This window comes from Prionailurus viverrinus, chromosome D4 (genome assembly GCF_022837055.1).
Source record: "Prionailurus viverrinus isolate Anna chromosome D4, UM_Priviv_1.0, whole genome shotgun sequence".
Taxonomy (NCBI): domain Eukaryota; kingdom Metazoa; phylum Chordata; class Mammalia; order Carnivora; family Felidae; genus Prionailurus; species Prionailurus viverrinus.
Window position 1 is genome coordinate 94,562,026 of NC_062573.1, and position 16,024 is coordinate 94,578,049.

Consider the following 16,024-nt stretch of genomic DNA (forward strand, 5'->3'; position numbering starts at 1 on the left):
AGTCACGTCACGTCAGGTGTTCTGTAAGAAGGTGGAGACTTAGAGAGCGGCTCAGCTCCAGTGAGACTGGCCACGTTGTGTCAGTGGCTCCTTCCTTTTCATGCTGCAGGGTTTTCTGTGGTGTGGATGTCCCAGAACTTAACCACTCACAGATTGAATGGCTTTTGGGGGTTTCCATTTGGGGGCTGTTACAATAAAGTTGCTCTGGATATTTATGTACAGAATTTTTTTGGGCAGAAATTTTCATTTCTCTGGATTAAATATCCAGGAGTACAATTGTGGGGTCATATGTTAGTTCGATATTTAGCTTTATAAGTTAACTGCCAAACCAGATTCCAGACAGGCTACGACATTTTACATTCCCGGAAGCAAGGTATATGAGCAGTCAAATTTCTCACGTCGTTGCTGGCGTTTGGCATTGCCGCTAGTTTTTATTGTAGCTGTGGTACCTCATCATGATTTTAGTTTGAACTCCCCTCATGGCTGATGATGTTGGACATCTTTTCCTGTGCTTATTTGACATCTATGTGTCCTTTTTGGTGAAATGTCTCTCATACCTCTTGCCCATCTTACAACTAATTGTTTAGTGAGCTTTCAGAGTTCTGGGTGTGGGCCCTTTGCCATGGATCGGTTTACAGACTTTTCGCTCTCTCTGCGGCTCGTCCTCACCCTCTTATTAGGGTTTTCCCCGGAGCAGAAGTTTTTCCTTCTGACCAAATCCACATCATCGTGTTTCTTTTACAGCCTGTGCTTCTGGCATCGTGTCTTTGAACTCTCCACCTAGCCCTGGGTAACAAGATTTTCTGTAGTTTTTAAGAAAGTTTTTTATTTTTATGTGAACTTTAGATATATGGTCCATTTTTAGTGTTTGTATTAGATACCAGGTTCAGGGTGATGTTCGTTATTTTTGCCTGCCATTTTTTGGCTTACCATTATCCGTTTTTAAATGCATGTCTGAAATTTTATATTACTTGTTTATCTCCTTGAAATTATACTTTTATTCTGTTCCTACTTCCAGGATTTTATTCCAGTATGTATATTTTTATTCTTGAGGCTCTTTTATTGTCACTCGAACGTATTCCTCTAAGGAAAAAAAGGCAAATGAAATTTAACTTGAAGAAATTTCTTGACTGTGCAGGCTTATCCAAATGTTAGTTGTGCACTGAACTAGTATAATTGTTAGTGGTGTGCAGTTGATTGACACACGTATCATTTTGGTCAGTTGTAAGGACAGAGGACCAAAGACTTTTGAGACTTCAGAAATGCATTTCCTGAAGACCACCCCTGCCTGCTGCACACCTGGAAGCTTCCTCTGTCTCTGAGCTCCGACGGGAGGAAGGAGGACACAGTGACTTAGCAACAAGATGAGCTGTGCCGGTGGGGTCACCGAAGTCCCCTCTGATATGGAGTCTCCTAGCTCCAGACCTGGCTTCTCCTGCCCCTGGGGTTCCCTGCCCCACAAACCCAGTTCAGTCTTACTTGGTTTTCTTAGGAGACCATGTTTTATTGAAAATTGTTTTAAAATCAATCATTCCAGTGATGAGTGTTGCAGGCATGTGATAATAAACCCATTTTCTCTGTAAGAGTTAAAACTGAAGGCGTGTTCTCACCACACAGCCTATGTCCCTTGGCAGTGCAGGCTCTTTCTTATGCAGTGTTGGTACCGTCAGAAAACGCCAGCACGGGGTTAGACTTGTTCGCTGTTGCGCAGAGAAAGTGGAACCTTTTTCCCTTGCATTGAAGCGCTCGTTACTATGTCCTGTGTTGCAGACCAGGACACTAGTCTAGTTGAATTGTGCCTCAGCATGGTGGTCCCCTAGCCTTCTTTTGTGTTGCTGTCCCCACATTCTCCCTGTCCACTTTCACACAGCCACTGGTATTCTCTAGGTTCTGGAAAAAAGATGTGGCCTTGCTCTTGGAGCCCTCAGCCTGGTTAGAGAGGCAGTTCTGAATGACAGAGTCGTGCAGGTCCTTGTTAGTTGCCCCTGGAATTAAGTGTCTGGAAGGAGAGAGCTCACACTGAGCCAACATGGGCCTGGCTGGTGGCTCAGGGAGTGGCCTCCAGGCAGAACTGGAGAGGCGACGTGCAGAGTGCCGGGGGCAGGGAGGGCCAGCAAGAGCCAAACTCTGTTTAGTCTGTGGCGATGCGGGTAACCTTCTTCACAGCCCATGACTGCCCTTCTGCGAGGGGGAGGCCTAAGCTGCCTGGGTGCTCAAGGCTCTGTCGTAGCAGTGGGCACCCCTCCGTGAAGTCAGACACTATCCTGCCTGCATGGGAAGCAGATCGTGTCTCTTTTATCTTTTTTGCTTTTGTCTGATAGTAGAGCCCTGGTAGTCTAGAATTTTCACCTAAGTTCAGCAGCTCTTGTTTTTTTTTTTTTTTTTTTTTTCAGATTTTCAGAAATAATATCTTAAAGATTTTGAGCCCAAGTGAGAATTAGCCTCATATGACTGTTTACTCCTCAGGTTTAATTTTTGCTTCCTGTTTATGTATACTGTAAAATCATCTTTTGCATTTGCCTATATTAGCTGGTGGAGGCGGAGAGTTACTGTGGCTGCACATTCTGCGTGGTAGTTTGTAGGAGACAGAAAGGAACATTCTCTGACTCTTGTGTTCCAGCAGTGACTTCAGAGACAGATCTGGTATGTTTGAGAGAGACTGAAGAATTTTACAGAGCTGACAAGTTACATGTGGGTAGTAACTGTGTGCCGAGGGCAGGTTAATTGTGGAGGTGGTGGGGAAGAGGGTAGGGCTGGGAGAGGAAGGAAGGGCGCTCCAGGGCTGAGCCACATTCCCAGCCAAGCTACAAGCACACAGGGTCGCTGAGCCATGTAAGTCCCCTTGGGCTGTCAGCCACTGGCCATGCTCCCAAGCAGGCTCACTTTTTTTAATTTTAATTTTTATTTATTTATTAAAAAAAATTTTTTTTTTTAACGTTTATTTATTTTTGAGAGACAGAGTATGAGTAGGGGAGGGGCAGAGAGAAAGGAAGGCACAGAATCCGAAGCAGACTCCAGGCTCCGAGCCGTCAACAGAGTTCTACGCGGGGCCTGAACTCATGAACCGAGAGATCACGACCTAGGCTGAAGTCGGACGCCCAACCGACTGAGCCACCCAGGCGCCCCAAGCAGGTTCACTTTTAAGGGCAGGGGCATCAAGCGCATTCACGTTGTCGTTCAGCCGTCCCTCCGTCTGTCCCCAGAACGTGTTCATCTTCCCAGACTGGACTCTGTCCTGTTACCCATGGACCCTCCCCTCCCCCAGCCCCACCCCACCACCCCCTCCATGTCTGTGGCTCTGACTCCTCCAGGACCTCCTGTGAGTGTCCACTCCTACAGGATGTGTCCCCCTGTGACGGGCTCATCTCACTCACCATGGTGTCCTCACTCAGCACGGTGTCCTCCAGGTTCATCCACGTTGTAGCAGGTGTTGGGATTTCCCTCCTTTTTAAGGCTAATATTCTGTGGTGTGGCCGGAGCACATTTTGTTTATCCTTTCACCTGTCAGCGGACCCTTGGGTTGCTTCTGCCCCATGGCTGTTGTGAATGACACTGCCATGAACAACTGTGTACAAATAGCTCTTTGAGATTCTGTTTTCAATTCTTTTAGGTATATATCCAGAGTGGGATTGCTGGATCACATGTTAATTCTATGTTTAGCTTTTTGAGAAACTGCCCAACTGTTCTCCACAGCGGCTCTGCCATTTTATGTTCCCGCCAACAGTGCACAAGGGTTCTAATTTCTTCATGTCCTTTTCAACATTTGTTTTCTGTGTGTGTGTGTGTGTGTGTGTGTGTGTGTGTGTTTAATTGAGGTATAATAGACAGTTTTTGGTTTTTATAGTAGCCATCCTAATGGTGTGAGGAGATACTATGGTTTTGATTTGCATTTTCCTGAAGATTAGTGATGTTGAACATCTTTTCATGTTGAATGTCTTCTTTGGAGAACTGTGTAATCAGATGCTTTGCCCATTTTTTAATCAGGTTGTTTGTTTTGTTGCTGAGTTGTAGGAGTTCTTTATGTATTCTGGATATTAATCGCTTATCAGATATGTGATATGCAAATACTTTCTCCCATTCTATATAGGTTGCCTGTTCATTCTGTTGATTGTATCCTTTGATGAACAGAAATTTTTAATTTTGAAGAAGTCTAATTTATCTGATTTTTCTTTTGTTGCCTGTGCTTTTGGTATCATATCCAAGAAATCACTGCAAAATCCAGTGTCATGAAGCTTTTCCTGTGTTTTCTTCTAAGAGTTTTAGAGTTTTTTTTACAGTTCAGGTCGTTGGTCCATTCTGAACTAATGTTTGCGTGTAGCGGGTGGTGAGAGTCCGGCTCTGTTGTTTTGCATGTGGAGATCCTGTTTCCCAGCACTGTCGAAGGATGCTTCTTTCTTCACTGTTATTGCCCTTACTGCATGCGTAACAAAACTTGGTTAAATGGAATTTGATATGAGGTCCAAGTATTTCGAGGCTGCAGGTGATTTTAGGGAAGTAGATGGAGGGGAGAGGGTTAGCTGTGTCTAGGCAGTCTGGAACTAAGGCAACATTGCTAATCAGGATGAGGGCTGATGACAGTACTGCAGGCTGCCAGAGTCTTGGAAGGCTGAGACTGAAAACAGATTTGGGAGATTGGTAAAACTGTGAGCAAAAGATAAGCTAAAAAATGTAGCATGGGTATCTGTTGTGCCATTGGGGTTGGGGAGGATGTTGCAAGGGCAGCCTTGAAAATGATAGGCCGTGAAAGCACTTCCATAACCAATACATTTACCTAAATCAGGTGTTAGCAGACTCTTCCTGTGAGGGACCAGGTAGACAACGTTTCAGGGCTTGTGTGCCACATACAGTCACTGTCGCTGCTTCTCTCTACTCCTTCTCCTCCTCGTTCTTGTCAACACCATTTTGAGCTTGCAGATGCTGGCCCACGTCATCCAAGGGGTGGCCTGGCACACGTGCACCAGCGCCAGGCCCTCTGATGGCGGCAGGCTTTGTACTTTATCTTCTTTCTTGGTCAAGGCAAGTTTATGGGGGAAAGGAACGGTGTTTTGGGGGCATGTTGTTTCAGTGACGATCTGCTTGTGTGTAATTACAGTTATTAATTGTCTTTGTTTTCAAGCATGCAACCAGTAAGGATCCCAGAGAAGTTCGAGAAGCTCGAGATCATGAGGAGCCAAAAGAGGAGATCAACAAAAACCTTTCTGATTTTGGACGACAGCAGCTTTTACCCCCCTTCCCACCCCTTCATCAATCACTACCTCAAAATCAGTGCTACGTGGCCACCACAAAGTCACAGACAGGTAATAGGGAGACCTGACAACTGTCTCTGCTCTCTGAGTGTGTGTGCTGAACCTGCACCTCTCGAAACTAGAAACTTGTTGACTGTGAATGCATGTGTGCTGTAGAGGAGTGGGGTCAGGGTCAATGGGCCCTTCTCTGCTCACCCGTAAACCTGCAGAGGGATGTCAGACCTCTGTTCTGAAACCTGTTGAATCCCGACGTTGGTTTTTATGCCTGTTTTCGATCTCAAAATGAAGATTGTTTTCATTAAGTCTTGCCCCCCCTTGTTCTGATTGGATAGAAGACTTTAGATTTGAGAACTTCCCCCTGCCCCCCAGTTTATAAATTAAGTGCTGTTGGAAACAACAGTGTGTTGGGGAGACCTTTGGGTTAAGGTTGTAGAGAAGGGTGGTTTGATTCTGTGATCAGCCACTTCCCATGGGTATTTCTCACTCATTTGAGCTTGCTTCTGTCCATGGTCAATTGAGGGAGTAGGTGAACATTTGATCTCTTATCCAGGCCTCTGCAAGAGGTGGGGCTGCAGGAGCGGCCCCACAGGGAGTATACTGGGGTGAGCGTGTCTCGAGCAAGGGGCCTCCCTCTGGAGCCTCTGAGACACCAATAGTTCCTACAGAGATGAGGTGATTCTCCCCAGTGCAGAAAGGACCTTTCTCTGAGGTTGTCCTGTGTATCAGGCACTTCTGATGTCACCTCCTGGGAAGGGTACAAAACCGCAACTTCTGTGCCTGGGAGTGTCTCCTGCAGAGGGAAGTACCACCATGGCCGCCTTGCCTTATCACAGGACAGATGGTGCACCTGTCAGTGTCATAGGAGTTGCAGAAAGCCTGCTGGGGTGGGGTGGGGGGGGTGCTCCTTGCCTCTGGTCAGGTCTGCTGGGATGAGTGGGGCACGTGTGGATACAGCTCTCTGTGACCTTGTCCGGGTAGACCGCCTCTGTCTACTTTCTTCTTCAGACCTCGTTCCTTCCTCTGCCCCGTTGTGCTATTTTCCCGGGGGGGGGGGGGGGGAGTGGGGGAGGGGGTGGAGTGTTGGAGCCGGTCTTTTCTCTCCATCAGTATTTTAAGTTACTGTGGTGCTGGCCCCAGAGCTTCGTTCCTTTCCCATCCTGTCGTAGCACAAACAGGAAGGCCAAGCAGACTCAGTGGCTGCAAAGTGCATCTTACTCTCCGTCTCAGCTTGGGCACAGCTGTGCCTGGCACCAGTCACCCCGTTCTAGCACAGGAAGGACAGAGCCGTGTTTCCTTGTGACCAGTTATGCGCTCAGAGCCACCCCAGTGGGGTGCAGGGCTGCGTGGATGACTGTCTCAAGTGTCCTGTGTGCCCCTTGGCCTAGGGCTGAGGCACGCCTGGTGTCCTCAATGCCACATGTGGGGCTGTCTGCATGACCCTTACTGTGGCATAGTTTACGCTCTTGCATGCTTTTCCAATGCTCTTTTCCTCTGCTTTGTGGAACAAAAATGGAATGGAATAGAGGTTTTATAGCCCTTTAGAAGAGTGGTTTTCAGATTTTTTTTTTAAAGCCTAGAACTTAAAAAGAAAAAAATTATTATAGACAGCCTCATTCTGTTTTTTTTTTTTTTTTTAATTTTTAATGTCTATTTATTTTTGGAGAGAGAGAAACAGAGTGGGGAGGGGAGGGGCAGAGAGAGAGGGAGACACAGAATCTGAAGCAGCTCCAGACTCTGAGCTGTTGGCACAGAGCCGGATGCGGGGCTCGAACCCATGAACCATGAGATCATGACCTGAGCCGAAGTTGGATGCTTAACTGACTGAGCCACCTGGGGCCCCAGCAGCCTCATTCTATAAAACAAGTCAACCTGGAGCTGCTTTATTCAGAACAGGCTTAGGAGTCCTCAGTCCCCAGGAGCCCCAGCTGTTGTCTGGAAACCTCAGACCCCCAGACGTTTGCCTTTTCCTGTCCTGTGTCTCCCTTGACCTCGTGTACCTGTGTGGTTTGCTTCACATATTTCTTTCCCTTCGGTTGGTGGACTGCTTGGTGAGGTGGAAGGTGCTGGGAAACGGTCCAGGGAATGACGGTGGCCTATGCTGCATGGCCACACTCTCTTTAGAGGCGGACACATCTAGAGACTGTGCCGTGTGCTCCTCGTCGTGGGTGAGGAGCAGAGTCTCAGGGAGGCAGACTGGACCCATCTCCAGTGATGGGCAGCAAGGCCGCCTTCCCCCCTTCAGCCTCTCTCGTGCAGCCGCACCGGTGCTAGAGACGGGACCGTCCAGAGGCAGGGGACCAAGTGTGGAGGGCGCTCCAGGGCCCTGCTGCTGGTGGGCGGTGGGTTTGCCCTTACACTTATGCCTGCTTGCTGCAGGCTCATAGTGTTTGCCGTGCACAGGGCTGAGTGTTTATTGTGAGCAAAACAAATGATCTGTAAAGTCTTAGCAGCTTTCTCTGTGCCACTTGAAACAAGAAATGCCTGTCACTTTTGTGGCAAGCTGATGATTTTGGTAATCAGAATTTGTGAATTATCACCTACCTTTAAAAAACATTTGAATGGTATTTCTTTTTCCTCTCTTGTCCCCTTTTGACTTTTTTTTTTTTTTAGCTTGCTTGCCTTTTGTTTTAGCAGCTGCAGTATCTCGGAAGAAAAAACGAAGAATGGGAACCTATAGCCTGGTTCCTAAGAAAAAGACCAAAGTATTAAAACAGAGGACGGTGATTGAGATGTTTAAGAGTATAACTCATTCCACTGTGGGCTCTAAGGTAAGGCGTGCCTGGTTGGTTGCACACGTGCTTGGAAACCCACGTCTCTGTCAGGACCTCTTTGGCCACGAGAGCACCATGTGAGGTTGTCGGTAATTTGATGACCTCGGTCCATTTTGAAGGAACCTAGGCTCTGAGGTGCCTCGCTCTGGGGTACAGCCTCCTGCCCAGTGCTCCCTGCCTCTTCATCCCTTCCTCCTTCCTGGCCCTTTCCCCAGCGGCAGGGTCTCTGCATCCCACCCCACAGGCCACACCCTGGCAGGAGTTGGCAGGTTGCTCTTGATGCTGGGGTTCTGAGTGACAGATGTGCCCTTGCCCGTGTTCCAGGGCGACAAGGACCTGGGCGCCAGCACCCTCCACGTGAATGGGGAGAGCTTGGAGCTGGACTCGGAGGAGGACGAGTCGGAGGAGCTGGATGAGGACGAGGACCAGGGGGCTGAGCAGGCCGCCGCGTTCCCCACGGAGGACAGCAGGACCTCTAAGGGGGTTGTGCCAGAGGCCGACCGCACCCAGAAGGTAGGCCCTTCTCTCCTCTCAGGGAGGGGCTTACGGTCCTGAGAGGGGCAGTCTGGCCCTCTCAGCCCCGGTCATTTCCCTGTTTCCTTCTTCTTCTCTCTCTCTTTTTTAAAAAGTTTATTTATTTTGAGAGAGAGAGAGAGAGAGAGAGAGAGAGAGAGCGAGAGAGAGCGCACACTCACAAGTGTGCATGTGAGTGGGGGAGGGTCAGAGGGAGAGAATCGTGAGCAGGCCCTGCTCTGTCCGGGCCCTGGGATCATGACCTGAGTGGAGATCCAGAGTCTGACGCGCAACCCACCGAGCCACCCTGGCACCCCTTCCCTGTTTTCTTATGACTTAGGTCTTTGCATTCTATTTCTCGAAGTTTTGGACTTATTTTCATCAGATGAGTGTTTGTCTTCTTGTACAGCACTCTCTGAAGTAAATGTCTGGAGCTTCTTTGGGCTCTGGATGGACAGGAATACACTGATGGCAGACTGCGTGCCAGTGGTGGCTGCTTATCGCTGGCCTTGGCGTGACCGACCTTGCGAAGTCCTAGGTGCGCCACAGGTGCGGTGTTCCTGCAGGGGAGGTGCTGACACCGGGAGGCCTCTCATGTCCTGGTTGGAGTGAGCAATCAGGGCTGCCGACCGGGCCTGTGGAGCGGTTATGTGCAGTCCGCTAACACCGGCTGTATCCTGGTGTTCCGGGCATGTCCTCGTCAGACGCGATTCCTCCGTGTCCACCCAAGGATGTGCTCTGGGAGGTGGCAGTACGTCAGCTCAGTCACAGGGCACTGCGTGCAGGCAGCCCCGGAGCTCGGCACCAGGCAGAGTCTCCGGGGGCACTGGGCGCAGAGCCGGGCGGAACCCAGTTCCTGAGCAGATGCTGACTTGTGGGCCTGCGTTGTGCTCGTAGTTCTCAGGGGGATGAAGTAGAGGAGGAGGGCCAGGAGGGGTTGAGAATCAGGCGGTCACAGATGGGTGTGATCCTGCTGATCTGTGTATCCTACTTTTTGGAGAGAACTTTGGACCATCTTTATATAAGATGGGCTGTCGTATCTGATGAGGTTTCTAAAACTTGTGGTAGGCAGAGAAGTGCCAGGTGAGTTCATTGAAAAAATGACCTGTTTGAAATCTATAATTTTGCTGATCATCTTTTTACACTTTGAGTCAAAGTGTTGTGCTGTGTAGATACAGCCTTTGGCACGTGTAAAGTATGTCCCTCCAGCTTTCAGAGTTTTGGGAGTTTCTTTTCTTGTATCAGATGCCACGGCTACTAGTCTGTCTCTTTATGATCTCTGGGTTCTGTGTTCTAGTTACGATAAGCGGACCTTTCTTAATGGTGATTTTGAATAAGTTAATGTAAGCTGTCTTATACTTCATTGGTCTCATTCTTTATAAATATTTGACTCATACATTTGATTTGGGATAAAATATGAGGTAGATACATTCAAAATGGGTGTATTTTATGGTATATAAATTCTATCTCAATAAAGCTTTTTAGACAAAATGTGAGGTCAGGGTCCCATAGCTTCCCTCAAAATGGTTAGCCACACGACGTCAACACCATTTATTGACTGCTGTTTCTTTCCCCCGTTGATTTGAAATGCCACCTTTATCGAACACCATATGGCATATGGAGTTAACTCTGTTTCTGGATTCTCTCTCTGTCTCTCTTTTTTAAGATTTTATTTTTAAGTGATCTCTACATCCCATGTGGGACTCGAATTCACATCCCCAAGATCAGGAGTCACACACTTCACCAACTGAGCCAGCCAGGCACCCCGTGGATTCTGTTTTTGATTGAGGTTCTCCTCTTCCAGGGAGAATCTAGACACTGACTAACAGCAAATAACTCTACACATTGATATAAAGGAACAAAATTAACTGGATATCAAGCCAACAAAAAGAATCAGGAAACAAGTGGAAGCAGAATCAAGAGGAAAGTGTGGCCAAGTGGAAAACAAAATAAGATGACAGGAACAAATCTAAATAGATCGGCAATGCTAATACACAGTAATAGGGTTCTTATGTGAAGTGTTCCAGAAAATAGAGAACGAGGGGAATGGATGCTAGTTTCTTCTGAGGCCAAATTCACTTTTAATCCTAAGTACAATATTGGTGAGATACAACTGTATATTCACATAATAGTGATCGTAGAGAAGGTGGGGCTTCCCCCCAAGAAGACACTGATTTATGACAGGGAGTCTGTTGATAGGACTTACTAGATTAACAGCTTAAATGAGAAAAACCAGCCTTTTGTATATGTTTCTTGGATTTAGGGGATGACCTCATGATTGCCACTGTGACAAGGAATAGTTCACTCATGAGAGTGACTGTACCCGTGTGTTATCACCCAGCTCACAGGCCGGGGCTGTCCTGGCCTCCCCTGTGCGCCCTCCTAGTCACCACAGCCTTGTCTTTGCCCTTGCTGTGCTTTGTGTCAGTGGGGTCATGCACACGATTGTCTTTTTCAGAGTGAGGCTTGTTTCACTCAGTATTATATCTGTTCATTTTCATTGTTACACACAGTGGATTATAAAGTGGTCTAGGGGTCTCAGATCCTTTCAGAGGGTGCATGGGGTCAAAACTATTATTGTAATCATGCTAAGATGCTGTTTACCTTTTTCACTCTTGCTCGTCAGAGTTACACGGGGTTTAAACATTTCCCAGTTTAAATTTGTACACTAGTGAACGCTAATGGACATAACCTAGATCAAGAGAAGTGCTTTGTCATTCTCAGTAATTTTTAATAGAGCAAAGGGTTCCCGAGACTGGAACATTCCAGAACCACCACAATACAGTCTTCCTTTGGATGACTGTTCTAATTTATGTATCCGTTCCACTGTTGATGGATATTTGAGCTGTTTCCAGTTTGGGACCATTACAGATAACATTGCTGTGAGTGTTCTCGTGTGTCCCTGGGTGTACACCCACGCTGGGGTTGCCATGTTATGGGAGCAGCGGAAGGCACGGCCACACAGCTTTCCTGCCTGCCGCACATGAGTGTCCTGCCGCCCTGGCTTGACAGACTTGGTATTGCCCAGAGAGTGTAGTGGTGTTACAGTTCTGATTTGCATTTCCCGAATTTCCCTGAAGCTTGGCTACTTTTTCATATGCTTATTTGCCATTTGGATGCCTTTTTTTGTGAAGTGCCTGTTGAGGACTCAACCACTTATCTGGTTAGTTGTCCTTTTAAAAATCATTTTGTAGGAAATAAGCTCCTGTTGTATGTGTTGCCAACATATCTTCTTTTTTCTTTTTTTTTAAAAGTTATTTATTTATTTATTTTGAGCGAGAGAGAAAGTGTGAGCAAGGGAGGGGCAGAGAGAGAAGAGAGAGCGAGCATCCCAAGCAGGTTCCACACTGCCAACGGGGAGCCCGACGTGGGGCTCGAACTCACGAACCATGAGATCATGACCTGAGCCAAAATCAGACTGAGCCGCCAGGCGCCCTCCCAACATATCTTTTTCCACTGTGGCTGCCTTTTCACTGATCTGATTGGCATTCTTGTCCTGTCATTTGGGTTGGAAGCCAGTCTCAGGACGTGTCGCACGGCTATCTTGTGCCGCAGTCGTTCGGGGCATTGGTTAGGGGAGGGCTGGACCCTTACCTCCTAGCCCAAGGCTGTAACGGGGCCTGGTGAGTGGAGTCGTATCCTGTGGCATCAGGGTCTCCTGCTTGCCACCCGCCTGCGGAGCCTTTCCCCACCTGTATGATCTATTCCTGGCTCACTTATGTCTCTGATCCACGTCAGACTTCAGTCATGCCAGCTGGTACACTTTTTTTCCAGTCTCCTCAGGTTTTCATCTTGTGCTTTACTTCTTGCAACCATCACATGTGCAGTTACCAGACAACCCCTGTATAGTAATGCTTATCGCTTCCTTTGTAGTCACTTTACGTGAGTTTCGGAAGAACTGGAATCGACTACGTTGTTATTCTGCCTATTTCAATTGGCAGTTTCATTGCTCAATCTTTAAAAAATAGAAACTACCTAATGGCATATAAAGATAATTTATATTAAATAAACCTGACTAAAGGACTCAGAGTCCTTCCAAGGAAGGTTACTTAGTGGTGAGCATTTTAAAACATTTCTAATAAAAGAGGGAGGGATTGGTCCTTTCCCCGCTAACATGAACACTGCAGTGGTTTCTCATTCTTGCTGTGATGCTATAAGATGAGAACTAGAAGGAAACATTAATATTTAAAAGGACAAGGGAGAAGAGTTTGCCAAGAATATAATCATCTGTCTAAAGAATTCAAGAAAATCAGCTGAGGAACTGTTCTAACTAGTGAGTCGAACTTACATGTAATTAAGACCTAAAACCATTCATTTTCTTGTGTGGTTGCAATAGCCAGTTAGCAAATGTAATGATAGCAATATCAATAATACCAGTAATGCCAGGGTGGTTGGGTGGCTCAGATGATTAAGCGTCCGACTTTGGCTCAGGTCATGATCTCACAGTTCCTAAGTTCGAGCCCCGTGTTGGACTCTGAGCTTAGAGCCTGGAGCCTGCTTTGGATTCTGTATCTCCCTCTCTCTCTGCCCCTCATCCACTTGTGTTTTCTCCCCAACCCCTCAAAAATAAATAAATAAACATTTTAAAAAATACCAGTAATTTCTAGGAGTATTTTTTAACTTTTCTAGATAGAAAATGTCAGGCTATGCAAACATATAGGTAATAGTGAACAATTGCCAACACTTGACCAATCTTGTGTATCCACACACACATGGATTGTCTTGAAGAAGATATTTGCCAATGGATCTTTAAAACAAAAGGACTCTTTGAAAAACAAAAACCATAGGATCCCACCTAAAACTGTAAGTTTTCAATGTCACCAGGGTACTTAGTAACACATTTAATGGGAAATGTCTGTTACCTGGAAGAGAAAAACTGAAACTTTGCTGAAAGAGGTTGAAAAAGAGACATAGGTTCACAGAAAGACCTATTAATTTCCTGAGAAAAAAGGCATTGTTTGTCTGAGTGAAGACTCTTTACTTGGCCTGAGTGAAGACCCCATTGTTTGTCTGAGGAACACCTGTTACTTGTCTGAGGGAAGACCCTTTGTTTTTCTGAGCAAAGACCGTTGTTTGTCTGAGGGAAGAACCGGTGTTTGAGGGAGGACTGTTACTTGTGTGAGGGAAAACCCTTTGTTTGTCTGAGGGAAAACCTGTTACTTCCCTGAGGGAAGACTCTTTCCTTGTCTGAGGGAAGACCTGTTGTTTGTCTAAGGGAAACCCATGGTTTGTCTCAGGAAAAACCCATTGTTTGTTGGAGGGAAGACCCTCTACTTGTCTGGGGGAGGACCCTCTATTTGTCTGAGGCAAAACCTTTTATTTGCTGAGGGAAGACCCATCGTTTGTCTGAGAGACGACCTTTTTTTTTTTTTTTTTTTTAATTTTTTTAACATTTATTTATTTTTGAGACAGAGAGAGAGACAGAGCATGAACGGGGAGGGTCAGAGAGAGGGAGACACAGAAGCAGAAGCAGTCTCCAGGCTCTGAGCGGTCAGCACAGAGTCCGACGCGGGGCTTGAACTCACGGACCGCGAGATCGTGACCTGAGCCGAAGTCGGCCGCTTAACCGACTGAGCCACCCAGGCGCCCCGAGACGACCTTTTACTTGTCTGAGGAAAGACCCTTGTTTGTCTGAGGAAAGACCTTTTACTTGTCTAAGGAAAGATCCTTTACTTGTCTGAGGGAAGACCCATTGTTTGGGGAAGAACCAGTGTTTGAGGGAAGACCTGTTACTTGTCTGAAGGAAGACCCTTTCCTTATCTGAGGGAAAACCCATTGTTTATCTGAGGGAAGACCCTTTCCTTGTCTGAGAGAAGAACTGTTACTTGTCTGAGGGAGGACCCCTTAGTTGTCAGAGGAATGACCTGTTACTTGTCTGAGGGAAGACCCTTTGTTTTTCTGAGCAAAGACCCATTGTTTGAGGAAAGATCCACTGTTTGTTTGAGGGAAGACCGGTTGTTTTTCTGAGCAAAGACCTGTTGTTGTCTGAGGGAAGACCCCTTGTTGGTCTGAGGAAAGACCTTTTACTTGTCTAAGGAAAAACCCTTTCCTTGTCTGAGGGAAGACCCTCTACTTGTCTGGGAGAAGACCCGTTACCTGGTGAGGGAAGACCCATTGTTTGTCTGAGAGACAACTCTTTACTTGTCTGAGGAAAGACCCTTTCCTTGTCTGAAAGAAGACCTTTTACTCGTCTGAGGGAAGAACCAGTGTTTGTCTGAGGGAAGAACTAGGTATTTGAAGGAAGACCTGTTACTTGTCTGAAGGAAGACCCTTTCCTTGTCTGAGGGAAGATGTGTTACTTGTCTGAGGGAAACCCATGGTTTCTCAGAGGGAGGACCTGTTTGTCTGAGTGAAGACCCATGATTTGTCGGGGAGCAGACTCTCTCCTTGTCTGGGGGAAAAGAGCCTTGACTTGTCTGGGGAAAAACCTGTTACTTGCTGCCGGAAGACACATTGTTTGTCTGAGGGACGACCCTTTACTTGAGTGAGGGATGACCCCTTGTTTGTCTGAGGGAAGACTTGTTACTCCTTGTCTCAGGTAACACTGTTGTTTGTCTGAGTGAAGACCTGTCACTTGTCCAAGTGAATACCCGTTACTTTTCCGAGAGAAGACCTGTTACTTGTGTGAGTGAAGACTCAAACTCTTTTTCTGAGTGAAGACCCATTGTGTGAGTGAAGACCTGTTCAGTGTGTGATTGTAAACCTATTGTTGGTCTGAGTGTAGACCCATTGTTTGAGGGAAAGGCCAGTTGTTTGAGGGAAAACCCATTGTTTGCTGAGTGAAGATTCATTTTTTGTCTGAGGGAAGGCCTGTTTTTCATATGAGCCAAAGCCCATCCTTGTCTGAATGAGAAGATTGTTGTTTCATCCTCCCCACTTTGCATAGAAGTCCAGGGTAATTCTCATCAAAACCTTAACAGCAGTTTCTGTAAAACAGCTGTTATGGGAATTGTGTGCAGCAAGCACAGGGAGAGGGAAGGGCAGTGACCACTGCTGGAGAGTGGTTGCACGGGGATTTTTGCAGAAATGGGAAAGCATTGAGTGAGCGGAACAGGAAATCCGTGACAAACCTGTTCGTACGTGAAAATGTGGTGTGCCGTAAGGATGAGGTTTTTAGTTTGTGGTCGAGGGATCATGAACTTTTCAGTAAGTGTCATTGGGACAATTGATCTTTCGGGGGAGAAAGTGGAGGTGGGCTTTTTACATCATGGCACATAGCAAATATTAACTCCATTCTGGAATTGGCGGCGATGGCTGCACACCTCAGGATGCTAACAACCACTGAATTTTATACTTTAAAAGCATGACTTTTAGGGTAGGTAAATTATATCTCAGTAAAGCTGTTGTTTTAAAAAGTGAATTACAGAAGATTTCAAGTGTCAACATAAAATATTGACCTGTGGAAGAAAATGTTAGAAATTATATTTTAGTTTCAAATAAAGAAGGCCTTCTGGTGGGAGACACAAACCCAGAACCCCCAAAGGGAAAGATGGG

General features: G+C 46.6%; 1 protein-coding gene across 9 annotated transcripts in view; it reads left to right on the top strand.

Annotated features, from left to right (window-relative positions):
• EHMT1 (euchromatic histone lysine methyltransferase 1) overlaps positions 1 to 16,024 on the top strand; it is a 152,433-nt gene that overhangs the window by 78,178 nt on the left and 58,231 nt on the right. For 7 of the 9 annotated variants that reach the window (XM_047831537.1, XM_047831538.1, XM_047831539.1 and 4 more), the window contains 3 exons: positions 5,117 to 5,297; positions 7,857 to 8,014; positions 8,342 to 8,530. In XM_047831537.1, coding sequence (XP_047687493.1) covers positions 5,117 to 5,297; positions 7,857 to 8,014; positions 8,342 to 8,530 — 528 coding nt within the window. The remainder of the gene's footprint in view (positions 1 to 5,116; positions 5,298 to 7,856; positions 8,015 to 8,341; positions 8,531 to 16,024) is intronic. The other 2 variants (XM_047831535.1, XM_047831536.1) reach the window with 2 other exon arrangements.